The sequence below is a fragment of the Pezoporus occidentalis genome, unplaced genomic scaffold (genome assembly GCF_034315485.1).
Source record: "Pezoporus occidentalis ecotype Australia unplaced genomic scaffold, CSIRO_AGI_Poc_V1 ctg4, whole genome shotgun sequence".
NCBI lineage: Eukaryota > Metazoa > Chordata > Aves > Psittaciformes > Psittacidae > Pezoporus > Pezoporus occidentalis.
Genome location: NW_026915724.1, coordinates 18265900 through 18292559, shown reverse-complemented (window position 1 = coordinate 18292559; position 26660 = coordinate 18265900). Strand labels below are relative to the sequence as shown.

The 26660-nt window shown below is 43.2% G+C and overlaps 1 protein-coding gene and 1 long non-coding RNA gene across 7 annotated transcripts in view; one reads left to right on the top strand and one right to left on the bottom strand.

Annotated features, from left to right (window-relative positions):
* ROCK1 (Rho associated coiled-coil containing protein kinase 1) overlaps positions 1–6155 on the bottom strand; it is an 86422-nt gene extending 80267 nt beyond the window's left edge. For all 4 annotated transcript variants that reach the window (XR_009967449.1, XR_009967450.1, XM_062632871.1 and 1 more), the window contains exon 1: positions 4970–6155. Coding sequence is in view for 2 of the 4 variants with exons in the window: in XM_062632871.1 (XP_062488855.1) it covers positions 4970–5062 (93 nt within the window). In the remaining 2 variants the exon portion in view is untranslated. The remainder of the gene's footprint in view (positions 1–4969) is intronic.
* Positions 6156–6628: 473 nt separating this feature from the next.
* Positions 6629–17575, top strand: LOC134171002 (uncharacterized). 3 transcript variants are annotated; one of them, XR_009967446.1, is made up of 3 exons: positions 6629–6937; positions 10711–10867; positions 17256–17575. It is a non-coding gene; the product is annotated as an uncharacterized LOC134171002 (long non-coding RNA). The 3 variants fall into 3 exon arrangements; XR_009967447.1 differs by having other exon boundaries at positions 6629–6959; XR_009967448.1 differs by having other exon boundaries at positions 6629–8299.
* Positions 17576–26660: the final 9085 nt, after the last annotated feature.

Below are 26660 nucleotides of genomic sequence, written 5' to 3'. Positions count from 1 at the left end.
AAGCTATATATTTCATCATCAATTTCACATCAACCTATATATTTCATATTTCTTGGTGATACGCAGGTAATATCAACCTGCAACTATATTTTTGCATCTAAAGCAAATATACGGTATAAAATGGATACGGTAACTTGAAGACATGGAATTATATTTCTGGGTCAGCCAGAAGTCTAACTGCAGAATAAGAATGGTTAGGGATTGAACTACTAGGATTGGAAGGGACCTTAAAGATCATAGTTCCAACGTCCCTGCCACAAGCACAGACATCTTTCACTACACCACGTTGCTCAAAGCCCAGTCCAACCTGGCCTTCAGCATTGCCAGGGAACGGGGCAGACACAACCTCTTTAGGCATCTTCTTCCAGTGTTTCACTACTCTCATAGTAAAAATTGTCCTCCTTATGTCCAATCTAAAAATTGTTCTCTTTCAGCTTAGAACTGATGCCCTTTGTCCTGTCACTACAGGTGCTGGTAAAAAGTCCCTCTCCGTCAGGACAGAGACATATTCAGATATTCTCTTCAAATATCCCCAAGCCCTTCTCCACAGAGCTGCTTTTAATCCATCTAACATTCAGTCTGTACTGATGTACTGATGATACATTCAGTCTGTACGGATGCTGGTGACCACCCCAACCCAAGCACAGGATCTTGCACTTCAATCTAAAGAATGGTAGGAACTTGTCCAAGGAGATTTAGTCAATGACGACTTACCTTTCCCCTTAATTTGAACTACTTCCAAACAACCTGGGACATTCTAAAGCTGACAATCCATAAAAACCTCAAGCTCTGCTATTTTTTGTGCATAAGCTTCATTGGGAAATGAGCAAGCTTCTCAGATACCAAGTTTCTCTAGCATTTTTTCACTCAGACTCTAAAAGCACAATTAATGCTGTTTCAGTGAAGCTAATTTTCTACAGTTATTTTAATGAAGTACCTTTACTTGAGGAGTTCTTGAGTTATATTCTTTACTTATTTTTTTTTATTTTCCAAATCCCTAACCACCGGGTCTTCAGAAGTGCTTTCTAACAAGTTAAGCAGGAAGGGAAAAAGGTCTAGTGACAACACAGATCTAGAACTCCAAGTCCCAGAGATGAAGAAATAATTTTGACTTTTCCTGTGCAAGACAGATGAACATGAATTCATCTAGCTTAACAGAACTACAAAATAGACCTAGGAAAAACAGGTGAATCATGCTCTGTACCTGTGTATTTTTGGTTCAACAAAAATAGAAACCTCTTAAGACTAGATAAAAAAAGTTTGTCATATGCAGTGTTTACTGCTGTCAGTTAATTTGTAGCCAACGTGCCGAACAAGTGAAACATTTGACATCTTTGAAGATTAAGACCATCAAAAGTCTGAAGCTTTAAAAATCAACTACTTGAATGACTAAGTTGCCCAAGTGCCTACATAAAACATATAAAGACTCTGTGTCAGTTACCAGAGCAAAGAGTGCACCAAATAACATTTTCATGAAAATTTACTAGTTATTTTTTAATCAAAAACATAGGCAGCTTCAGAGCAACATGTGCCCCCTCCAGTCACACATTACACCCCCCCTCTCCATTCTCCAGAAACTGGAAGCCCATAAACCCCAAGGATTTAGTAAGAAACACAGAGGAATAAGAAATCTGATTTTATTCCAAAACTGTTGTAGCATATGCTCACTGAACACTAATTTCCACTGCTTAATATCATTAACAAGACACTAAGCTCAAGTTATAGCTAGTTACTTATGCTACCTTTGGCTCTACTTAGCATGACTATAGCATTCACCAGCCTCTGATCATTGCACAACCCAGAGTGTGGCTACCTAATGCAGCCCACCCAGTGCTATTCGATCTTTTGAGGACTGTGGGACTCCTAGAACCTGACAGTTTGAGCAAAAGCACATATGAAGCTGTGGCACATGGTTTACACAGAACAGAGGCTTTTGCCTCCTCATAGCTCACGAAAAAAAGACAGCCTAGCTATTATTTCCCAACCTAGTACTAAATTGAGTGCATGGAAGCCCCAAAGAAACAAACAAATTTAGTTACAGGGGTTGCAACTTAGCCTGTTTTCTTACTCTGCTCTTATTACAATTATAAGAGAAAACAAGAAAAATAAACACATCTCCCCCTGCACTTCAGTTTTATGAATTTCCTTCCTGTAGCATGTAAACTGAAGTCATATAGTCCTCAGTGTGTCTTTTCCGCCTGCTCTGTTGTCAGCACTCTTCTCCCACACCTTCCTGAAACGGTAATACGCCTTCCTTTGTATCAGCCCGCCTCCCCCAACCCCCATCTTCCTAGCATGTTCAGACTACTTCACATACAAATTTAGAATCTTTCTAGCATACAGACCTAGCTTCTGACATGTACAAAAACCAAAGTGGTTACAAAACTGATTTAAAAGTTATTGCATGCCTGCCTTCCAGTCTACAGGGGCTACAAACTGATGGGGAATTAAGAGTAAGAATTGAAGCAAAATGAAGTAAAGCTAACAAGGATAAAATCCTCCTAAGAGAAGCCAGGGCATTACTGAGACTTTTCTTTGCACAGCCAAAAAAATGTTCCTTGAACCTGAAAGAATTCCAGCATTCTAAACCTACATGTATAGAGTATCAAAAGCTGTGTGCACTAAAAGTGTTTATGTATCAGTTATTCATATACTACCACTCAGATATCAGATACACACAGTTAGCTAACACCTTTGCTTAGGAAAAGTGAAAGGAATTATAAATAACATCAATTCACAACTTTACGAAGACAAAAAAGGGGTTTAGGTTTAAAAGGTCTTACAAAAAAGGATTTTCAAGTGTACCAGGCCTAGAGCCCGACAAGTTTCCCTCTTTAACCTGGGGCTGCGAGAAAGGGAATGGGTGTTCATCTTAGAAGATATTTTAAATGCAGATCAATTACACCTACACCTAGGCATTTCTTCCTTAAGAGCATATCCACATAGATTACAATGCATTTGATATATAAATAGTACCCTGGGCCAAGAATGATGTTTGAAGCGTGAATCACCACACTACGAACTTGTGTGAAACATTTAAATTCCTTAAAAAGTGTTAGGATAGCTAAATTCTATAGAAAAGTACTCAAGAACCAACTCAGGATGAGAGTGAGGAAACAAAAAAGTCAGGATAGCTGAAAACCTGACACAGTAGCCTACCACCTACAAAGTTCACCTGCCAGGTGATTTCTTCAGAAGTGCTTTCTTTTTTAATTGGTATTAGTTTAAAAGAATAATTTCACTTTAAAAGTACATTCTAAAGATCTGAGATGCAAACACACATTCTGAAGCTTCACACAAATGTGACAAGAAACCCAACAAGCTCATTCCCAAACTGACTAGTTTAGCTCCAAATCACAATTAAGGTAACTGAAAGGGGTCATAAACTGATTACTATCACTGTGTGAAGGTCCCTATAGTATGCCCAGCATTATAGCACATAACAGCAAACTCAGCCCTGGTTAACATAAAACTCTAAACTCTTAACTGGACCTAAACTCTTGACACCAATCAATAGAAACTGTGTGCAAAAATGTCAGATTTGACAATCAAAACTGGCAAACTGTATCCAAAGCACCATATGTCTTCTCACTAGCTGTGGTTCTGAGATGACAGATATGAAAACTGGATGAAAAGCAGCAAGTTAACTGGAAGATGCAATGCTATTTGTCTTTGTAGCAGCAAAGGCTCGGCTTTTATCCACTTTTTATCCAGGGATGTAGGTTTGACCTGTCAACACTTCAGAAGGTCATAAATCAGTAATAAGCTAAAGAGAGTGCACAACATCATGAACTTGTACAGATTTTCTTTAGATTATTTTCACCTCTCAACTGCCTTATGCTCAAGCAAGCTTTCTAAGAGGCATGCAGCAGAAGATGAAGAACGACTATTAAGCGCCACCTCCACCCCCACACCTCCCTTCCCCCCCCCAAACCCAAATGTCAGAGTTCATACTAGGAACAAACCCAATTTAGTTGCTCTCCTCTCTGACAGCAGAAAGCCCGGGGAAAAAAAATATACTGAGGAACTTTTATCACTTGCTACAAATTAAAGAAATTCTCTACTTCAGCATAAAAGCACAAATTACAATTTACTACTACTTCGGGGCATCCCCAGGCATATTTAAGTATCCAGCTACATCCCAAACAAATTGGCTGGATTTAACATATACTTTGTTGAGGTACTTTTTGTAATCAGAATTAAAATATCATACACTTTTGTCAAGCAACTACCAAACAACATTGGTTTTATGTCAGGCAGGAAGTATTATGGTTTGCTTTTTTATGATTCAATTATAACACCGACAGCACTGGAGAGACCCATTCAACCATCAGGTATGATCAAGTAGGGAAACAATGAGCAAGCAGCCCTCTATCCCAGGCCTAGCACACCAACTAGTTTAAAATGTATTCAAACCCCTGCCATGACTACTTCCCCACCTGTTATTAACCTTATTAATCTGAGGCATATTAATCTTAGAGCGGCATTTTACACGTCACTGATTAACATTTGCAAACATGTAGGCTAAACAGGCTGAAGTCAGTGCTGCAGTGCTTAACCACAACATAAGAGGACCTCACTCTCGAAAAGAAAAAAAAGATATTGAAGAGGGAATTGGTATTATCAAAGCTATTTACAGTCTCCTGCTTACACGCAGGACTGGCACTCACAAATTACGCATTGTATAAAGTGTCCAACGCCCCTTATGACAGTAGGCGAAGAAAAAAAAAGATGCATGAAGCGAGAGAAATGACAAGTCTGTGGCATGACCGGGCGGGCGCCTCCTTGGCAAGAGAGACGCTCTCCCTGCACATAGACATTCACGCACCCTCAGCTCAACACTGAGTAAACACAACACGAGAGCGGAGTTGAGCAGGGTGGTGACTCAGTCAGGAGTACGAGATTCGGTCCCACAGGGTAAGAAATTCAGGGACACGGGACCGGGGGCCCATCGGCGCTCCCTACTCACCAGCAAACAGTCCACGTTCACTTCGGATTTGGGGTCCTTTAAAGTCACGTCGATTTTTTCAAACCGAGACTCAAAACTTTCTCCCGTCGACATGTTTCCAGAGATAAAAAGTTGCCCTTATTCCAGAGCAAAGTAAGGTTAAAAATAATGAAAAAAAAAAAAAAAAAAAGAGGAACAAGCGAGCACAAAAGAGAAACCACACAGCCTATACCAGGCAGAGGAGAGCTTCCTGCAAAATCCCTTCAATCACAGAAGTCTCTGAGGCTTGTCCCCCTCGCTGCCCCGCCAAAGGGGCAGAGAACAGAACGACAGTCCGCTGCAGGGGGGGGATAAGGCTGCTTCTTCTCCCTCCTCCACGCACGCACGCACTTTCCTGGGCTGCTCACAACACCGCAGCAGCAGGTTTCCTTTCCCTCCCTCCTCTACTCGGGCCCCAGTGTCTCGGCAACCTCATTTTCCCAGCCGGGGAAGCCGCCCTGAGAGCCAGCGTAGCGGTTCCACCTCCCAGCCGTGCAGGAGCGGCGGCGGGTAGGTGCCAGGCTCCGAAACACAGCTTTCTTTGCAGAAAGCCAGATGAAAAAGCAACAACAACAGAAAATAAAAAGAACGGAAAAATATATAAAACCGCAAAAACCTGCAACAAAATGAGGGTGGGAAATAGGAAAATCCTCTCGGCGGCGTGTCTCAGCAACGTGGGGTCGGTCCTTCCATGGGCACAGAGATCCCAGGGCGGGGCGGGGGACAGGCTGCCCCTCGCCTCGGTTGTGCCCTGCTTGCTGCGGGAGGGCGGGCGGGCAACGCAGGGCTGCCAGCTGGGCGCACAGGCCGCCCCGGCCCCGCTGCGAGCGCACGCCGAGGACAGGGTGCGAGTCCCTTCAACGGCGGAGCGACAGCATCTTTCTTCCCCTCTCTCTCTCCTTCTCCTCGCTGCGCGGCCGCCGGCGGCTCCTCACTGCCTCTGCCAAAGCCGGCTGCGCTGTCCCCAGCTCCACTCCTCCACTTCACGTACGGAGCTGCAACCCGGACCACTTCAGGACCGACCCGAGGCTGCAACGCGAGAGGGAGGAGGAAAAGAGGTGGCTTAAGGGGAGGGGAGAGCGTAAGGTCCGGCCGCGACGACTGCGAGGAAACCTGCTGTGAGGAGAGACACCAACATGTCCGCCTTCCTGTTTGAACCGTCGGGGGGGGGGGGGGAGGCGGTGGATGGGATCGGCGGCGTAGTGCGCATGTGCCGGGGGAACGGCTCCTGTGCGGGCGGGGCGGGGCGGGGCGAAGGGGGGGGGGAGGGGGCCGAAGGTATGCGCGCGAGGAGGGGGAGCGCGGCCGCCGCGCCGCTCGGCTCCCACCCGCCCTTCCCGCCCCCATTCCCCGCTTCAACGGTCGGAGGGGGCGCGCGCGCGCCGCTCCTGCCAGGCCCGGGAAGGGAAAAGGGCGGGGCGGCGGCGGGAGCGAGCGTGCGGTGGGTGAGGGGGCGCGCGCTCGTCAACGGCCCCGGCGTCGGGGCGGGTTTGACAGCCGGGGCCGGGAGCGCGGCGAGGCGCGCCCCTCGTAGCCGTTGTCCGTGTGCTCGATGCACACGATGGTGCCGGCGGGAGGAGGTGCGAGCGGCGGTGGCTTCCCGCAGGGAAAGCGGCCACTGCGCCCCCAGGGGACGATGTTGCCCGCCGAACGCCTGCCCTGGCTCCCTGAAGGCACCGCAGAGCTGCCCGCGCCTTCCTCTGAGGGAAACAGCGCAGGGATCTGCTGGCCGCAAGGAGGGGGCAGGTGCCTGTGGGGTGACCCAGCTCGGGGGATGTCTGTGGAGCATCCCTGGGGATCTTCTAAATCCGTTGGACAGTGAGCAGCCGGCTGTGGGTAGCTTTGCTTGAGCGTGGAGGGCTGGAGAAGTTGACCTCCAGAGAGGCCGGCTTCCCAACAGCACAAACTCAGAGCAGCCCAGCTGATGACCTAGTAAGAGCCATGTGCAAGGTAGCACACCTAACTTTTAAAGGTTAGATGCAGCGTTAAACGTGTAACCTATACAGCGTATCTTTGCATACAGGTGTTTCCAGTTTAAAGTTACTCTGGGACTGCAGTAGGGATTGTTTCTTCCAGTGAGGGAACTGCACGGAACTAATGATTTCAAATCATATCGGGCAGAGGACACTGTACTGATTCACTTCATTGACTTCCACTGCAGTTCCAGAAATGGCAATGGCATTTTTACAAAGATGACTAAAAATTATACACAGAATGTCGAGTCATTAATCTAATCTATGTTTGCTGAACAGCTGCCAATAGCAGACCTGAATCGCTAGCATTTTGAGTTATTTTCAATGTCAAGGTTAAGAACCAAATGATCTATAGCCAAGTGCTGTTCGATCCTGGATATTCACTCCTTGCGATCTTGTTTTAGTCAGAGAGAAAAAAGAAACAGCATTCTGCTTTGTCTTGTCCACAGCTGCCTGCATCTTTTGTTTTTGTTTTTGTTTTCTAATAAGAAGTATGTACAGTTAAAGCAAAAATACATGCTACAACAACTTTACACTCATGTTTACTTTCACTCGTTTTGTGCTGGCTGTTACCACAGCCCTTTGATTTGGAGGGTTTGGTTGCTCTTGGAAATGCAGATGTTCCATTTCAGCAACCACAGTCCGAAGAGAACATCTCATATACTCCGCAAAAGTTACAGGGTGTAGGCTTGGGATCGTTTCATGTGTGATGCAGAAAGTAATTCCTAAAATACAAAGAAAATGCTTCTTATAAAGAAAATGCTTCTTACGCTCCTCATATTAAGCAAGATAAAAATCATTACAGATACAGAGACTGGGTTCAGATGTTAAAACACAGGCAGGGATGAAGCCAGACCTCAGTGGGATGATTTGAAACACCTAGCTGCGAAGAATGCAATATTCATGAGGCCTGTAATAGAGTAAGGAGGAAGAAGCCCAAATCTGCAGCTCAGGGCAGGGTCACCCTGTAGTGACACAAGTCCTGAGCCATGCTCCAGGTGCTGCTTATGTGTTTTATCCAGAATCTGTGGGGAAGCATGTAGGTACTCATGGAAATGCAAAGCTTTCTTCCATCCTTTCCAGGTCTCCCTGCAACTAAGGTGCACGGGTCTTACTCTCACTTGCCTTTCACATCTTTGCATTACTCTGGGTTTTTTTACATTGGCCCAGGTTCAACACAGTAAGTAGAGAGAAGCACCATCCATTAGCTTGGCAACTGGGAGAATTCACAGAGATACAAGAGCTGGGCGTCAGACAGACTCAGGTTCACGTGTTTATTTTCTAGTGAAGGATCTTGCCCCTAGACTGGTACTCCAGAATGCCTCTTCCACTGTTTGTGGTGAGGGAGACTGCTGTGTTTCTGTTCAGCTGTGAGCAAACTCTGTGTGTTTCAAATAAGTCTGTCAGACTGGGCCTTTCTCATGACCATGGTGGATTAAAAGTGCTTGTCTGTCTGTCTCAAATAGAACAGAATTTGTGTGGGAGGTACTTTCCCCCACTATCTAGGAAACTGAGCACTGCTTAGAAAGCGTGAAAGGGAGGCTTTGGCTACAAAGAGCAAAAAGGGAAATCAATTCTAATTTTAAAAGCAGGTATGTGTTAAGCGTCTGGTGTGATAAACCATCACGTTGTAACTTGAGAGTGTAATGTAATAGTTGCTAATCCAGTGAATGCTCATTCACATGCTTGGATCTTGAAGCCCATTCTCATAGAATAATAGAATGGTTTGGGTTGGAAGAGACTTCAAAGATCATCTCGTTCCAACTCCCCTGCCATGGGCAGGGACACCTTCCACTGGATCAGGTTGCTCAAAACCCCATCCAACCAATGAACACTTCCAGGAATGGGCAGCCACAACTTCTCTGGGTACCTGTTCCAGTGACTCACCACCCTCACAGTAAAGAATTTTTTCCTAATATCTAATCTCCCCTCTGTCAGCTAAAAGCCATTCCCCCTTGTCCTGTCCTTACAGGCCCTTGTAAAAAGTCCCTCTCCAGATTTTCTGTAGGCCCTTTTTAGTTACTGGAAGCTGCTCTAAGGTCTCCTGTGAGCCTTCTCCAGGCTGAACAGCCCCAGCTCTCTCATCCTGTCTTCATAGGAGAGGTGCTCCTGCCCTCTGATCATCTCCATAGCCATCCTCTGGACTCGCTCAAGCAGGTCCATGTTCTTCTTATGTTGGCAGCCCCAGAGCGAACTTAATAAAAAAGGAATCATAGTCCTCCTATCCATGTTGTCTTGCCTATTTTATAAGATATCTAAATGCTGTTGCTTTTAGTGTGAAACAAGTAAGACAAATTGACACTGACCTAAAAGCTGATTGTTTGGTAGGCATTGCAATTTCCTATTAAACACAGACATGCAGTAAACTGTAGAATTATTCCATTGGCTTCCCCAAAAAATATTATACCATACCTTATGAAAAGTACATTAAATGTGTTTATAAACACATAAATAGTGTTTATCATGTAAATAGCATTCAGGTACATTAGAGTAACAAGACTGTGAATTCTGAGAGGTTTCAGTAGTGCCTATTTCAGGAAGCGAGCAAACAGCAAGAGCAGAAGAACAATGGAATACTCAGCAAGTGTTAGCTCAGCCGTCTCTGAACAGCCATGGTTACTCCCATCCTCTCATGAAAACCTAAGAAAAAAAAAAGTGGAAGAGCTTGCAATAAAGTGAAAGGTCATCTAGGGTTTTTAGGTCATGGAGTGTGCATTTTTAAAAGGTGCGTACCATCAAAATGGGAGAAAAGGGTAGGAAACGTGTTTCTGAAGCAACTACTGACTTCAGAAGAGTTACACAAGCAGAAATGAGACTATATCCTCTTCACCATATTAGGCCAAGTTAGTAATACATTCACATTCAACTTCCTATTTAGTCAACATGAAACCTACAGCAGTTAAATCATACTACATTGAGCCTACCTTTGGTCCACCACCCTCTCTCCTTGTTTGCCATACAAAGCTGGCTCAGGTTTGCTGCAGCTCTAGTTCTTCTGATAATTAATAGCACAAACCAGTATAGCTCAAAGCTCTGAGATGAAGACTGGTCAACAAATCCAGTCATTGGGCAAAACATTGCTAAAGTTCATCTGTGCAACAGAAAGGCCTTTTGCAGGAGTTTCTTACTTCAGCAAGGAATGATGGCTGCTCATGCAGACATATCTGAACTGTATACTGAAGTCACACCAATATTGATCTCATATCTGAAAAATAAAGTGTTAGGTGATGAATGCTGGTGGCTATAAGCAGCTAATTTTAAGCTGCAGTTACAGTGCCAAATGCAGTGCAGCCCCTTCACCTCTCTTGGGGGCTCATATAAGCACTCAAAAAACTCCTCAAGAAGTTACAGACTGTAAGCTCAAGGTGTGAGGGGCAAGGTGCTTTGGATAGTGAACACATTAAAATGCTTTACTGATAGAAAAGAGAAAACAGAGAAATAAGATAGATATTGTATCATTTAGTGTACTGAGAAAAGGCATCTTGATTCTTGCAGGATGAGGTAAAAGAACTAGAACAGGGATGGATTGGATTAGATTGGAAGGTAATAAAATAGAATAGAAAAGAACAGAATATAAATCACCTAGGCAATAAAAGTTGCTAACAAGAGAAGACAAATTTGGATATAATAGGTCAAAAGAGAATTTTGCATGGACAGACTCAACAAAAGTAGTATCTTTCAAACATCTACAGATGCTGAAACAGGGCAACTTATACACATACATTTATAAATATGTATGTTTTCCTGCAGCTTTCGAAAAGATGTGAGGCTCCAGTCCTATGACCTTGCATATCCCAGTGCATCCCAGCTTTCCAACAAAGGGCAGTTGCTGCTGTTTCCTCTTTACAGCACAGTGCATTTTCAGTCCAGAATCCTCAGAAGAAACCGCTCCCACTGCCTGCGAGCAGTGAGTGATGTATAAGAAATGGGGCACCTAAATCTTTGTTGCATTTTCTTGAACAAGCTAGACATAAGGGGTGGAGGATGTTGGAATAAATCACCTTTTGGAACTTTGCAGTGGTCTGGTTTGATGGAGAGGCTCATATCTGAACAGAAACTGTTTCAAGGGAGGAAGTAAACTGGATGGGGTTGTCTGCTCCAGTGCAAACACAGATGCGTTTGCTGCCAGCAGACAAGGGCATAGTTGTATAAACAGTGCAGTGTAGACACTCCCAAAGTAACTTCTGCTTTCTCTGGAAGGGAGGGGAGCTGTGAGCCCAGAGATAGACAGCAATCCACAGGATAAATATCTGGTCACCATATGGCTCAGGCCAATATCAACCACTAATACATATGCAGTTCAGGCTCCCTTTCCTTTATGCTTTAAAAGTGCAGAAAAAAGCCCTGTGACCAATGTATGGCAAAAGCTTACAAAGTGATTTGAAATCAAATCAAAACAAAATTCCACTGGAATGCTGAAAGCTTCATACCTCAGTAAGGACAATTTCCGTGGCAAATGCTGTTTTCCCACTGAAGCCACTTCTTGGGTACAGAAAATGTTAAGATGCCAGAAATTCTTCTTTCACCCTGGGAAAAAGCTTTTTATTTTCACTATCCAAGAGCTTAAAAATGGCCCACGTAGTTCTTACTTGAAATCTTCAGAAACCCAAACAAACTCAAGTCTTAAGTCAAAGAAAAGCCATGGAAAAATATAGCCTGCAAAAAAAGAAGGTTTCAGAAAGTTATAAGTATATTAAAGCAAGAGCTAAAAAATAATCTCCTGGTGGTATCATCTATCAGGATATAAAACATATATTATTTGTGTCTTTTTACTTCCATTATAGGTAGTATGATTACCATCATTATAGACCTCCTTGCACATTAAGCTATCATGAATCTGGCTTTCCGCTCTGCTATTAATTTTTTAGCTATGAATCACCTACAACATCAAGAATTTTTCTTAGTTTTCCAGTTCTTAACCCTAAGTGCTCTCTCCCAGAACAAATTTCTCTCACACCTTACTTCTACTTCCCCCATATACATGTATCATGTTTCTTGTGATTGGATTAGTTTTGCAGTTCTTGCTCAAATAACTGCTCTTCTGAAGACAAAAGTCAAAAGTAAACTGGGCTGAGTTTAAAAGTAGCCTAGCTTTGATTCTCCTGGGTTTGTTTTTATGTATGTTGTCCCAAATATCTACACTGCCTACAGATGCTTTGCTCTGCTGAAGGCTATGTCAAATCCATAAAAAGCCAGGGTTTTATCTTGGGCCTGGGAAATATTTAGCATTTTCAGCCCTTAACAGATAATTAACTTCTAAATTATACATTTTATAACTTTGCTGGAATAAATAGAGTGGGCTTCATACAATCCTTCCCTGGGCAGATTGGCAGAAGTTGCAGTTCTTGACACTCACAGCATAAAGTTTTGCAACATGAGTTGCAGACAATTTCTTTTATATAATGAATCTTCATGGAGTTCTATATGGCTTGCGTCTTCAATTTAAGGCACTCAAATGGCACTAAACATGCAGTTGTTAAAAACCCGTGCATTTCATATGACTCTCTTCCAGATATTAAAAAAATATATATATTAAAAAAGTTTCATCCCTGAAAAAGAATTCAAGTTCATTGGAACGACAGGAATTATAAATGAGTCGACTTTGTCATTTTTAGTGGCTTTAATAACTAAATCACAGAAGTTGAATTACTGATTTTGTTCACACTTGGGATATTTTCAAATTGTCCTATTAAACTCACGTCACTAGACAATTGACTAATAGTTATTTTGCACCAACACTCACTGTTATGTTTGTAGAGCTCTACTACTTTTAGAGCACACCTGTAAGCTTTGAGAGAGTCTAGTCTTAAAAGGACAGAGAGGATTTAGAATTAATTTTTTATTATAATTCTGATTTCGTTCTGCCATAGCAACCCAAAATCCAGAAATGGAAGTTTTATAGGTATGATCATAGGCAGAAAACTACATGTATGAAAGTGTGAGCAAGTTGTTTCAGGTCTAGAATCAAAGGGTTAATCTCTCCCTCCTCTCCTGGAAGATAAAAGACACCAAACTTCCTACTTCCTGTTGCAAAATGCCATTCGAGTCTCCTGGGTAATTCAACTCTTAATACTTGGAAGGTGGCAATTTTATATCAGTCTTACCCCATTATTGTGCTTCTTTATTATGATTATTATTCATCATTATTCTTCTTGTTATCATTGTTATTATTATTGGTATTGTTATTATTGTTGTTGTTATTATTATTACTTCAAGTCAGAGGAAATGCCTTAAACTGGCGTGAAACAGAGAAGGGGGCACTTAGACTCCTAATTTGATGAGAGCAAAAATAACCTGACAAAGGGACAAACTAAAGGACAGGGATGGGCCTTTTACTGAGATCCATTGTAAAAGTGTGTTAGACCCAATGTGCTACCTTCTCAATAGTGAGTTTTTAGGCAGAGGGGGGAAAAGGAGCTAACTCCTCTGCCTACTTCTTCCACAGAGGCAAATATAGCCCCTTCTCCACGAGGGAGAATGGCAGGATCATCCTGAGCTGCCTCTGAGCAGCTGCTGGTGCCTGGCACAGGTTAGGAGAGCTTTCTGCATAACTGATGGTGCCACAAACTCTTCAGCACTGTGCAGGGTCTCAGCCCTGCAAACCCAGCACAGTCTGCATATAATGCAAAATCCACAGCAAACTCTGTCAGGGGTATTACTAGATGTGGAGATGAATTGTGGGATTTCCCTCTAGGTACAACAGTGCATTTAGTATGTGGGGTGGATGAGTGTGTGGATAACAGGTATTGCTATGAGCTTGGAAATACAAAGGAAGCAAGTAGATAGAAAAAGAATTGCTTAAAAACGCTCTAAAATATTTGTAGAGCTTGGTTTTGTGTTTCTTACATTTAATCTGTAGTCTTTCTGGGTGACTGCATCAGAGAGAGCCTTTTTATTAAAGGAGAGAAATACATTCAAAATCCTCTGTCCAGGGCTGTGCTGCGATCTCATGAAAATTCATGTTTGCTCATTTCTTCACAGTAGATTTGTAATGACACTCCTGACACATCAAAGTGCACTGTAAGAATAGATGAGGCTGCTCTGTGAAGCACTGGGTTAAAAAAAGTACAAGGTGATTACTCATTCATGGTCCATGGCTGTACAAACACTTGCAAATTGCTTCCGGCCAATGTTCTAGCACCTTTACCATAGAAACGAGAGGTAGTATGGCAAGCCAAGCTGTCCTTCAAGAGTCTCATCAAATGAAAACATAGCTGTGAATGTGTACGCAAAAGCAGTGCTTGTAAAGGGTTATATTGTTACACTTCTGCAATTTCTTGCTCCTGTTTGTGTGCCAAGCTTTGGTGAAACTATGGAATAAGTCCGAACTAGACTTATTCCACTATTGCCATAGACTAATTTTTAAGCAAATTACTGACACTATAAGAACTCCAAATTATTATGGAGTTTGGATTTGTTGTAATGAATATCATCCCTGCCCATGGCAGGGGGGTTGGAACCAGAAGTTCTTTAGGGTCCCTTCCAACACAAAACATTCTATGCTTCTAAAAGGTCTTTCGTTTACCTAATTTTATGTAGATCACAGCACTCCTTTGCAGTGGCCGTGCCATCATTTTACAGTCCTATGAAGGCAGCAGCCTGCATTGTAAAATGCCCATGGCAATGTCCACACCACACTGACAGACATGTAATTCAGCTGACTGAAGTTGCAGTGGTTGCATCCTCTTAACCCAAACCTGAGTTGCCTGCTAGCCCCAGGTCATAAGACCAGAAGCTTGTCCTTTTGCCTGTAAATGTGCAGAAAAGAGACTTACAACTCCACACCTCCAGTTTTACCCAACCTAGTTCCTAGCCAGCTAGCTGAGGTACCCACAGTGGCAAAATCAGCCTCCACTAACCAGTATGTTACCTGGCCAGGCTCCAAAGGCCATGTTGCCGCAGCTCCATGCAGCTGTTCTTCAACCAGCTGGATTACACCATCACATCTGCTGAGCGCTATGCAGACATGGTCTGAATTGCTGTGGGCATTTTACAGCACAGGCAGCACAATGCTGCTACCTTTGTTGTACGTGAGGAAAATGATGGCATGGCTACCACAAAGGAGTGCTGGGAACTACTTCAAATTGGATAATCACAAGACTCTTTTCACTGAAACAAACCCAGGTTCTGTAATAGTTTGGATATAGTACTTGTAGTTTCAGTAATTTGAATACAGGAGTAGCAAATAGAAATCCATCCAATTATAAAAAATCACGTAATTATAACAGGCAGCGGTCACTGATGTTATCTGCACGGCTGGTAAATACATCAGGAATGTCTTGTGGCCAGTATTTCTACTATTTGATGACCACATGATTATTTTTGGTTAGCTGTTACTATTTCCTTCTTGACTCATTCCTAAAAAGGCACTGGAACATCACAGTCTTATCACTCAGACAGCTGGAACTGCAACCATCTTTAAATCAGTTTTGCAAACCCACACCCGGAGCATCCCCCACCAGAAGGGTGTGCGCTCTGCGTCTTGTCAGCTTGAAGTCCCCCCTTCTTGTTTGACGTGAGCCATGCAATCCCGCCTTTCATTTGGGCTTGTTGGGACTGGACTTAGTCTGAGGGGGAGCCATCTGTGATGCATTGGAAGTAATGCCACACCACTGGAAGACAAGGGAAGAAATGTTGGCCTTGTGCGCTGGGGGAGATGATCAGTGATTAGTCTGAGTACATACTTTGTTACTGTCTTTTTTCATGTCCTGATCAGACTATTGCAAAACCGCGTACGCAGACTCCCCAAAATGAGTCATGTCTGTCGGCGTGGATGTCTGCAAGATGTCTTTGCACAGAGGTGCTGAGCTGTGTGGGAAGCTTGTAGGAAAGGACCACCCTGGCGTGGCACAACAGCTTATTTACTAGAGAGCATCTTGGTGGAACAGATAGGGGCTAGTGAGTCTGCGCCAGCTGTTGGTTAGCTTCCAGGTAAAATGTAGTGGGTTCACTGTGACCCCCAAAGCCCTGCATGCCAGCTTGGCAGCCACGGGGAGGTGAAGCTATGCTTTGGAAGGGTAATTACCCAGAGGGACTCAGGGCACTGGAATGTGATACTCACCACACCTCTGGGACCCCAGCCTTTCCTCGCTTGTGGCATATTCCGATGTGTCTGGTTTTAGACCCACTGTCTGTGAGACTTTTCCTGTACATTGAATCCTACACTGGGAGAAGGAGCTGCATTACTCACACATAGTTTCAAAACTGGGAGCAAACTGAATGGTTTCTTGCTTCCATAGATGTATGACTTCATCCTCTCTATCTTCCAACTTCATGCACTAGGACAGCTAGATTTATAAGATGATCCTCTTTTCTTCAGAGGCAGATCCACACTGCCTTATCACCAGCTGAACAAAAATTCCTTCCTTATCACCTGTTAAGTGAAAGGATCAGTGTGCATTGAAATGGAGTAGCTATGTGGTATCTCCTGGTTTCTACCTGTCAGTAAATAAGCTTCATTCAGTTTCAGTAACTTGGCTTTTCTTAATATGTTACTTTACTTCTTGTTATTTAAACAAGAAAAAGATGGGTTGGTATGGCAAAATTCAAACTTTCTAAAGCACAGCAGGCTAATACAGTAATGTCTCAATATTGAACAAGTGAAAAAATATTTTCCAGTCACTGACTCCTGAGCTTTCTGCAGCAGAGCAATTTGCTCAGGTTATTCATCGGGAATTTGTGATTAGCAGTGAGCTATTAATTGCTGAAACTCTGGTTTGCTGCTATTGTCCATAATGGATGAGAAAATCTTAGGCAGCGCAGTCCATTCCAAGCCCTGCAATTTACACTTACTAGAATACTATGACCAGGACTATATTCAGAAATTGTTCCATCCTACTCTGTGTGTTTCCTTACTCGTTTCCTGGAATCTCTTTCCAAGCATTTACTGGACAATTACTTTACATGCCGAAAATAACATCTGTGAGACTTATCTTGATTTTTCTGCAGTTTATTCCCCTCTCATTCCTCAAAAAACCCCAAATTACAAACCTGTGTAAAAACTGATATTGAGAAATGGTAATGCAGATTTACACAACTTTCACACTCAATAGCTGTTTCTAGTAGTCTGCCTTTGTCCTTAGGATTTAACTAAATCTCTCACATAAAACAGAATTTGCTAGTACTTGACCTCTGTTTTCAGAGCCCCCAAACACAAAAAGCATTTAGAATCAATGACAATGCACAAAACACAGCACACTTCACTTAGTGCTCAGGGCAACACAATGCTCATCCTTTATATGGAGAGACCCAGGGTTAAAAAAGGATTGAAAATAAGCCTCAGTATTCTTTTCTAGGTCTTCTCCTGAAGAATCATGACAGCTGCTTCAAGCTGATTATACATTATTCAGTCCATCAGCACATGGTGCCCAACTCTACTGCTCAAGTAATCTTTTCCTCACTACATAAACTATATCACCGTCCACTCTTAACTTGCCTTCACTGGCTTCCTTCCTGTCTCTTAACTCCTCACTTCAAGCTCTTCATCCTCCATTTAAAGACCAAACATCATCTCCCCCCCTCCATTCCTGACCCTACTTCCCTTTCCTCCCAGTAGGGCTGCCGCAGCTTGCTTTGTTCCAGCTGTCTCTCTCCTTTTGTTTCCCAGCTGCTTTCTCCTGCATCCCTTTAGCTTCTCTTTGCACCACTTAAATCCCTTTCCTAGGTGGCTTTTCAGATATACTTCACACTTTTTCTTTCTTTTCTCACACTGACTTCTTGCTGGTTTATTTTTCTTCTTCTTCACTTTGGTGTTAACATCAGAGATGAGTTGGATCTGTGGTGATTAGCCATGAAAGAAAAAGTGAGTAGAACTTTAATTCTTGCAAAACTAATTGAAACATCTAAAAATTAACACTCAGAGGAAAAAAAACAACAAACTGGTGAGAAGCTAATTAAGGGAAAGAATGATGTTCAGTGGCCTTAAAATATGTAGAAAAAAGCACTGAATGAGAAGCTACAGAGAATAATTTTGCTTCTGGTCAAGGGACAGTAAGCCACACATTAAACATATTCCTTGAATTAGGAGCAGTTTCAAGTCTGTAATTCTTCTTAGCCCTTGCAGGGAGGCCCACAGTGGAAGAAAGGTGTGCTCTTATCACACCAGACAGCTAGGTCTATAATAGTTCCTCCTGCCACTCTCTTAGTCATTTACCACCCTACAAGCCTCGGGGAAGTCCAGTCACAGCTTCTTTCCCATCCAGTGGTGGGCTACACCTCTTGCTGCTATTCATGCAGTTGGGAAAAATTTGTCTGCTTCCCCAAGCAATAAATTGTCTTTCTTGTGTCTTCTAGATCAGTCTTGCTCAGCACAGCTTGCAGCCCCAGGGTTCACAGCCTGGCTTTTAGCTTAACAAGAACCTGGGCATTAAATTAATAATTTGATTTTTTTTTCTTGCGGGAGTGGAAGGAGCAAAAAATACAAGCTAATCTATTTAGGGCAAATGCTTAAAATTATTTAATTTGTATTTTAATTGATGTTTTTGTCACCAGTATCCTGCAGAAGGGATACTGTGTTTGCTTTGGCATTTTCAGACCCCCTGTAATATTTCTCACAATTTACACTTCTGAGGGGCTTCTTACATTTATAGCTTCACGGATACCTGGTTCTGGCCATATAGTGCAAAACACATATTTTGAAGCCTTCTATAGGAAAAGCAGAAGGTATCCACAATTTAGGATTGATTAACTTCCTTAGCAAGGAAGACTAGGGGAAATGCATTCTGCATATAAGGGTGGCACTGGTCCATTTCCATCCTCCCTGTTGGTTAAACTGGAAAAGACTTTTTTTTATTATTATTTTCAGAACAGATTATGCTCATAGGTCATTTACACAAATTCATAGAATCATAGAATCACAGAATGGTTTGTGTTGGAAAGGACCTTAAAGGTCATCCAGCTCCAACCCCCTGTCATGGGCAGGGACGCCATCCAATACAGCAGGTTGCTCAAAGCCCTGTCCACCCTGGCCTTGAACACTGCCAGAGATGGGGCAGCCACAGCTTCTCTGGACAACCTGTGCCAGTGCCTTACCACCCTCATAGTGAAGAATTTTTTCCTAATACCTAATCTAAATATCTGTACAAAATCTGAGGACTCGTGGCCTTATATATAACATATAATACATATTTTACTATAATTCTATATTATGTAATCTATTGTATTATATATGCTATATAATACTTAAAAATATTATATATTGAATATTTTTAAATATTATAGTATATAATAGTATATATAGTATATCCATACTATATAGGGTATAATATTTTTAAATATTATATATATATATACACACCATATACATATGTCTGTATAGGGTGGAATGCACCTCTGCCTCTGCTGGGGCCCCTCCAGCAGCTCTGCTGGCAGGAGCTGCCGCGAGGAGGTGTGAATCACAAAGGTGCTCCCAATCCCTGCAGGCTGTTTCACCAGCTGCTACAACCCCTGCCTCGGGGACTCTCTTGCTTGTGGCCCTCTGCTGGGCTCTCCACAAGCAGGGGCCTGATTCTGCAGATGGATGAAGGAGGGGAAGGCAGATGTTCTCTCAAAGGAAATAAAAAGGGCGTGAACTCCAGACACATGCTGTACCACAATTGCACATGCCTACATAAAATGCTCCTGACATAGCTTCTGCCACAGAAGCTGCCTCTCTGTGTCTTGCTTTTCTGTTGATTTTCCTATAACCAGAAATAGTAAATAACAAACTCGGAGTTAAAACTTATACCCACCCCTAAATGTCTCTGCTTTCAACAGAAACCAGTAAAAGGCTGTTTTTCTCCAGCACTTTTACAATAATCTATAAAGCTATTTCCAGATTGCTTGAACCAAGAATAGCCAGAGAATGTCAAGTCCTCCAGTACATGGCTGCGTCCTTCATTTCTTGGTAAGATAGATTTCCAGGCAAGTACACAGGCTTCAACTACTCCAAATGTTCAGATCAAGAAATGCTATGTGCAAGAGGCAGATAATTTCACCCCCTGCCATGTCCAGAAACAGGCAATATACTACAACCCAGCTCCTCCGCTTCTCCCATCACATAGGCCAGTCACTTGTTTTCGTTATTCTTTGTCCAGAGTTTTGACCTCTGATTGACTTTGAAGTTTACATATGAGGAAAAACAGTCAGGCAGCTGCTAAAACAAGCAAAGAGAGATCAAACAGTTCTGAAAGAATTAAAAACAAACAGCTTTTATCTTTTTCTTTTGTGTTTACCAATACATTAACAGATCCAAATAGATGGAGAGATGCACAAATGTGCATACATTTATTTAAATTATAACATTAAAAAAATTACATTAGAAGAATATTGTCTAGATTAGCACAGCCGAACATTGAAGGATAAGGAAATTAGGAAAATTAGGAAATACCAGATTAAGATTGCTATGCTAATTTATTTCTGTCAGTGGGTGTGATTATCCTGTGTTGTACAGAATGAGGCATGCATCCTGTGGGAAAGTCTAAAATATGACTGTGTCATGGAAGGGTTTGTAAGAAAACACATGCACATGGGGAGGGACAAAAAAAGATCACCCAGAGACTCTTAAATCTGCTGTTTGCTAATGCATCAGGAACTGACGCGGTACCTTACATGACACTATTTAATAACTGGGGAATAGGGAATCGAATGTCCTGGCTTGTTTTTCTAAGGAGAAAAAAGCCAGAGGAGAGCAGCCCCCTGTGTCACACATCAAGAAATGCTGATTCTTGCCATTTATCCAGTAACACAAGCTGTCATTGCAGGCATTTATTTTGTCAGCTTCAGAGTGGAGGTATCATGTCAGGCATTAAGTAGTAGGTCCAGATCCTGGAGCTGGAAGAAATCAGGTTTACTTGTTTTACTAAGCCTTCCTAACCCTCTTCTCTTTTAAATCTAGCCCAGAAATTTCATCCTGCTTTTGCTGGGCAGTTTCTCCTAATACTTCACCGCCTATTACTGGTCTAGTGTCAGTGAGTACTCAGGTCTTTAAAGAGGTGATATTGTCCAATTACTGTATTGGCAGATTGCTTTGACCTTTCCTGAGTAAACCAACATGGGAAAAGCTGTGGTAGTTCCCAGCAGTTGCCTTTTCAATGGACCTCACAGAAATTCACAGAACACAAAAAATTTTGCCTCTGAGATGAATGATTTTGACTTCCAAAGGCCTGCTGAAAACAATAATAGAATCATAGAAGAGTTAGGGTTGGAAAAGACCTTAAGGTCATCAAGTTCCAACCCCCCTGCCATGGGCAGGGACACCTCACACTAAACCATGTCACTCAAGGTTCTGTCCAGCCTGGCCTTGAACACCACCAGGGATGGAGCATTCACAACCTCCCTGGGCAACCTATTCCAGTGCCTCACCACCCTTACAGTAAAGAACTTCTTCCTTATATCCAGTCTAAACTTCCCCTGTTTAAGTTTTAACCCGTTACCCCTTGTCCTGTCACTACAGTCCCTAAAGAAGAGTCCCTCCCCAGCATCCCTATAGGCCCCCTTCAGATACTGGAAGGCTGCTATGAAGTCTCCACGCAGCCTTCTCTTCACCAGGCTGAACAGCCCCAACTTTTTCAGCCTGTCTTCATATGGGAGGTGCTCCAGTCCCCTGATCATCCTTGTGGCCCTCCTCTGGACTTGTTCCAACAGTTCCATGTCCTTTTTATGTTGAGGACACCAGAACTGCACACAATACTCCAGGTGAGGTCTCACAAGAGCAGAGTAGAGGGGCAGGATCACCTCCTTCGACCTGCTGGTCACACTCGTTTTGATGCAGCCCAGGATACGGTTGGCTTTCCGGGCTGCAAGCGCACACTGAAGCCGGCTCATGTTCAATTTCTCATCGACCAACACCCCCAAGTCCTTCTCCTCAGGGCTGCTCTGAATCTCTTCTCTGCCCAACCTCTAACTGTGCCTGGGATTGCTCCGACCCAGGTGTAGGACCTTGCACTTGGCATGGTTAAACTTCATGAGGTTGGCATCAGCCCACCTCACAAGTGTGTCGAGGTCCCTCTGGATGGCATTCCTTCCCTCCAGCGTATCAACAGAACCACACAGCTTGGTGTCATCGGCAAACTTGCTGAGGGCGCACTCAATCCCACTGTCCATGTCAGCGACAAAGATGTTGAACAAGACCGGTCCCAACACCGATCCCTGAGGGACACCACTCGTTACTGGTCTCCAGCTGGACACTGAGCCATTGACCACAACTCTTTGCATGCTCCATCCAGCCAATTCTTTATCCACTGAGTGGTCCATCCATCAAATTGATGTCTCTCCAACTTAGAGACAAGGATGTCGTGTGGGACAGTGTCAAACGCTTTGCACAAGTCCAGGTAGATGACATCAACTGCTCTACCCCTGTCCATCAGTTCTGTAGCCCCATCATAGAAGGCCACCAAATTGGTCAGGCAGGATTTCCCCTTAGTGAAGCCATGCTGGCTGTCACCAAGCACCTTGTTGATTTTCATGTGCCTTAGCATGCCTTCCAGGAGAATCTGCTCCAAGATTTTGCCAGGCACGGAGGTGAGACTGACTGGTCTGTAATTCCCCGGGTCATCCATTTTCCCCTTCTTGAAAATGGGGTTATATTTCCCTTTTTCCAGTTGTTGGGAACTTCACCTGACTGCCATGATGGCCATATTTTCAAATATGACAGCCAGCAGCTTCGCAACTTCATTAGCCAGCTCCTTCAGGACCTGCAGATGGATTTCATCAGGTCTCATGGACTTGTGTACGTTCAGGTTCTTAAGATGGTCTCGAACCAGTTCTTCTCCTACAGTGGGAGCAAGGTCTTCATTCTCACAGTCCCTGCATCTGCCTTCTAAGATGTGGGTGGTGTGATCAGAGCCTTTGCCAGTGAAGACTGAGGCAAAGAAGTCATTCAGAACCTCAGCCTTCTCCAAATCCTGTGTAGCCAGTTCTCCTGATAGCTTCTGGAGAGGGCCCACATTGTCCCTAGTCTGTCTTTTACTTGCTATGTACCTGTAGAATCCCTTCCTGTTATCTTTCACATCCGTAGCCAAGTTTAATTCTGACTGGGCCTTAGTTTTCCTAGCCCAGTCCCTAGCTTCCTGGACAACATCCCTGTATTCTTCCCAGGCTTCCTGCCCTTGCTTCCACCTTTTATAAGCCTCTTTTTTCATTTGAATTTTCCTCAGGAGCTCCTTATCCATCCCTGGAGGTCTCCTGGCCCTCCTGCTGCACTTCCTTCTGGTTGGGATGCAACACTCCTGAGCTTGTAGCAGGTGATCCTTGAATACCAACCAACAGTCTTGGGCCCCCCTGCCCTCTAGGGCTATATCCCATGGAACCTTACTAAGCAGGTTCCTGAAGAGGCCAAAGTCTGCTCTTTTGAAGTCCAGGGCAGTGAGCTTGCTGCACGCTCTTCTCACTGTCCTGAGGATCTCAAATTCGAGCATCTCATGATCGCTGCATCCAAGGCTGCCCTGGAGAGTCACATTTCCAACGAGCCCTTCCCTGTTGGTGAGCACGAGGTCAAGCATGGCATCTCTCCTTGTCGGCTCTTCTATTACTTTAAGAAGGAAGTTGTCTTCCACACAGCTGAGGAACCTGCTGGATTGCTTGTGCCGGGCCGTACTGTCCTTCCAACAGATGTCAGGGTGGTTGAAGTCACCCATGAAAACAAGGGCCTACGAGCGTGAGGCTGTTCCTATCTGTCTATAATGAAGTTAAGCTTCCCTGAAGATGTCACATTTCCCAAATACCTAAAAAAGATATTTCTACAGATATAAGCATGAATAATAATCTAAACCAGAATGCTTTTATTGAAAATGAACCTCTACTTGCTCCCTTAAGATTTTCCTTCTTTTTATTTAATAATCTGAACTCAAAAGTGCTCTGTAACTTGGGACAGAGGAAAACCTGTCCATGCGCTCTCCTCCCCCTTGATATTGCTTATAGAGTTAAGATAATTTGCTCCCTAGTCAGCTAATTCAAATCTGCTTTCTTCAATGCTTAAATAGTGCTCAGTGATAGGACACATATCCTACCAAATGTCAACTCTCTGCATGCCATTTTGCACCTCTGCCACAGATGAGCCATTGTGTCTCATATAGGCCATAATAAACTATAAAAAGGGCCAGTTTGGATAAATGGAAATACATTTTCCTGTTTCTTTTAATGTTGAATTTCACAGCTTGTTAAGACAGGCTTTGTAGAGCAGAATATCCCTATAAACAGAAGTAGAATTACCTTTTCAGTATTAGCTTCACAGCTGAAACAGTTTGTGTACAGATATCTTCTCCATCTATCCCTTGGGCATAAAAGCAGTGAAAGAATTCCTACAGAAGGGAAGTGTGTTGGTCAAGATCAAATTGCAAACTTGCATAATTTGATGTACTAATGGCTGTCCACTAGATATTGCTGCAGGAGACTCACCAAGATGTGAACTGTCCCAAGGAATGGAGTTCTGTGTTTAACTAACATCTCCTCAGTTTTGTTGTGGAATGAAGGTTATGACAGCTGCAAAGATTGCTTGTCTTTGCTGAGTATGCAATAGTGAATAGCACTGAGAAAAATCCTGATTTTAAATGGAAATCTCCTCTGCTTGCAAGTAGTAGCTATCAGTAGGTTTGCTGCAGAGACAGTAAGTATAACTCCATAGCATCAAGGAGTCAGTGTAATTCTCCAAGGTTAACTTTGTGGCTTGAGATTAACTCAGACTCTAGAGGAGCATGTAATTTTTTCTATTTCTTTCCATTTTTCAACATGTCAGGTTGTGTCAGGGACAGCCTCACGTAGCACAGTGAAGTCATCCTTGTGTAAAGCAACTCAGAGATGTATTTCGTGGTCTTTGCATGGGAGTCTGCCAGTTGCAAACCTTGCATCTTCCAAGTCTCAACATGTCATTTGTCACCTCTCAACTCCAGACATAAAAGCCAACAACCAGAGATGCTACTTTGTTTACTATTTAATAAAGCGAAGACTTATAATGAATAAAATATTCCTGAATACAGAAGATCTTCTAATCTGACTTGTGCTAAGCAAGCTGGCAATTCATCACCCCAGTGCTAAGATGCATACATAATGAGAAGAAATATTTCTCCATAGGGGACAGAAAATTTTCTCACTCTGACAGCTAGTATTTCATCCTAGATATTAAGAAAACTCTGACCACATTAATTCCTATCTGCATAGATCTGTTGCTTATGGGGAAGCAATAGCTTCACACCAGCCAAGAAACCGTTGTCCAGTTGGTGAATTATATGGCTTTTCCCTCTGCCATTTCTCCTTTCCACCAGACTGAGAAGAATACTTTTTAATATATGTTAAAACATCTGATTTGTGGTAGCTGTTACTGTGGAAATTATACACATGGGGTTGGATTCTGCTTTTGGCTGGAGAAGGTTGGATTGCAGAGGGAACTTGGAAATACCCAACAGCTATCACACATATGATTCTATGATATGCTGGATTACTGAAGCACGTAGGTGATCAGGACTGTAAAAAGTCAAGTCCTTTTCCTGCGGTAATCTTAATTTCCTACCAATATTCTTCTGAAATAAAATATGGTAGTTAATGTTCATCCACAGCCTATTTCATTCATTGTTTCAGTTTTCCCTCAGTCTAAAACTATGCAGAAAAGAAAAAGATCCATGACGATAGGTGAATTACTTTCTTTGCTGAAGATACTGTTATCTTTGCTACGATATTCCTGGATGGAGTTCTTGGAAACACACGTAAGATCAAAAAACAATAAATAATGTTGGGAAAAAATAAGATATCAAGAAGAATTACTGAACTGCAGTGGTGGAAAGTTGAATCTTCATCAGGAAGACATCCAACTACCTAAAAATAGTGCAGACTTCAAACCTCTGTACGTCTGCTTTGATGAGAAGTAACAGTCATGTCATGGCCATTCCATGATTGATGCTGGTTCCTGAAATCCTTGCGTATCCCCAGAGGATGCTGTCCAGCAATTTCAGTTGACCAAACTGTTAAGCATTTTCCTCTGAAGCAAGAGAACCTAGAAGCAGTCTGGAGCTTGGGGCGGAGTAGGCTGGACAAGTTGTGAGGTGAGGAGAGTGGCTGCTGATCCTGTTTTTTGTTTCGACTGCTGCTTGAAAGGAGGTATTTATCCTGCTACATACACTACACAGGCTGCTCCAACTTGCCATAAGGTTTTCTTTATTTTTACAGCATTCAAAAGAGACAGGACTGTAAATTATCTTCTCTGATTACTCTGAATCACATTAGCCTGCTGTATTTTGTGTGTAAGTGTACCCCATGGTGACCAAAGAACTTGGGGTGGCTTTACCAGGGAGGTGACATTGCTGTGCCTGCCCTTTCCCAGGTGCACACAATCTGCTGCCTGCAGCACCCCATGGGGAGCACATACCAGGGAGCAGCTTTACCCCCAGTGCCAGGGCAGCTCTTAGGGCTCCCCTGCAAACCCCACTCACCTGCCCTCAGGGGGATGGCCAGTGAAGAATTTACACAGCAGGGAGGCCATCCTCTAAAGGAAAAATATCCTTGGACACTCGGAAACGTTTTGTTTCTAGCTGCCAGGGAAAATACTGACATTTATCTTTGGTTCTGGTGCCAAGTTACATTTTGGCTTGCTCATGCTGAGCAACTTTCTGGCTTGGAGAAAGAAGAAAAAGAAAGCAGGTACGCCACAAGGCTCTTTGCTGCCTTTTATTATGCCCATCTCTGAGTTGTTGCTTTTCTCCTTACTCTGCATCAATTCATGTGGGAGGGGGAAG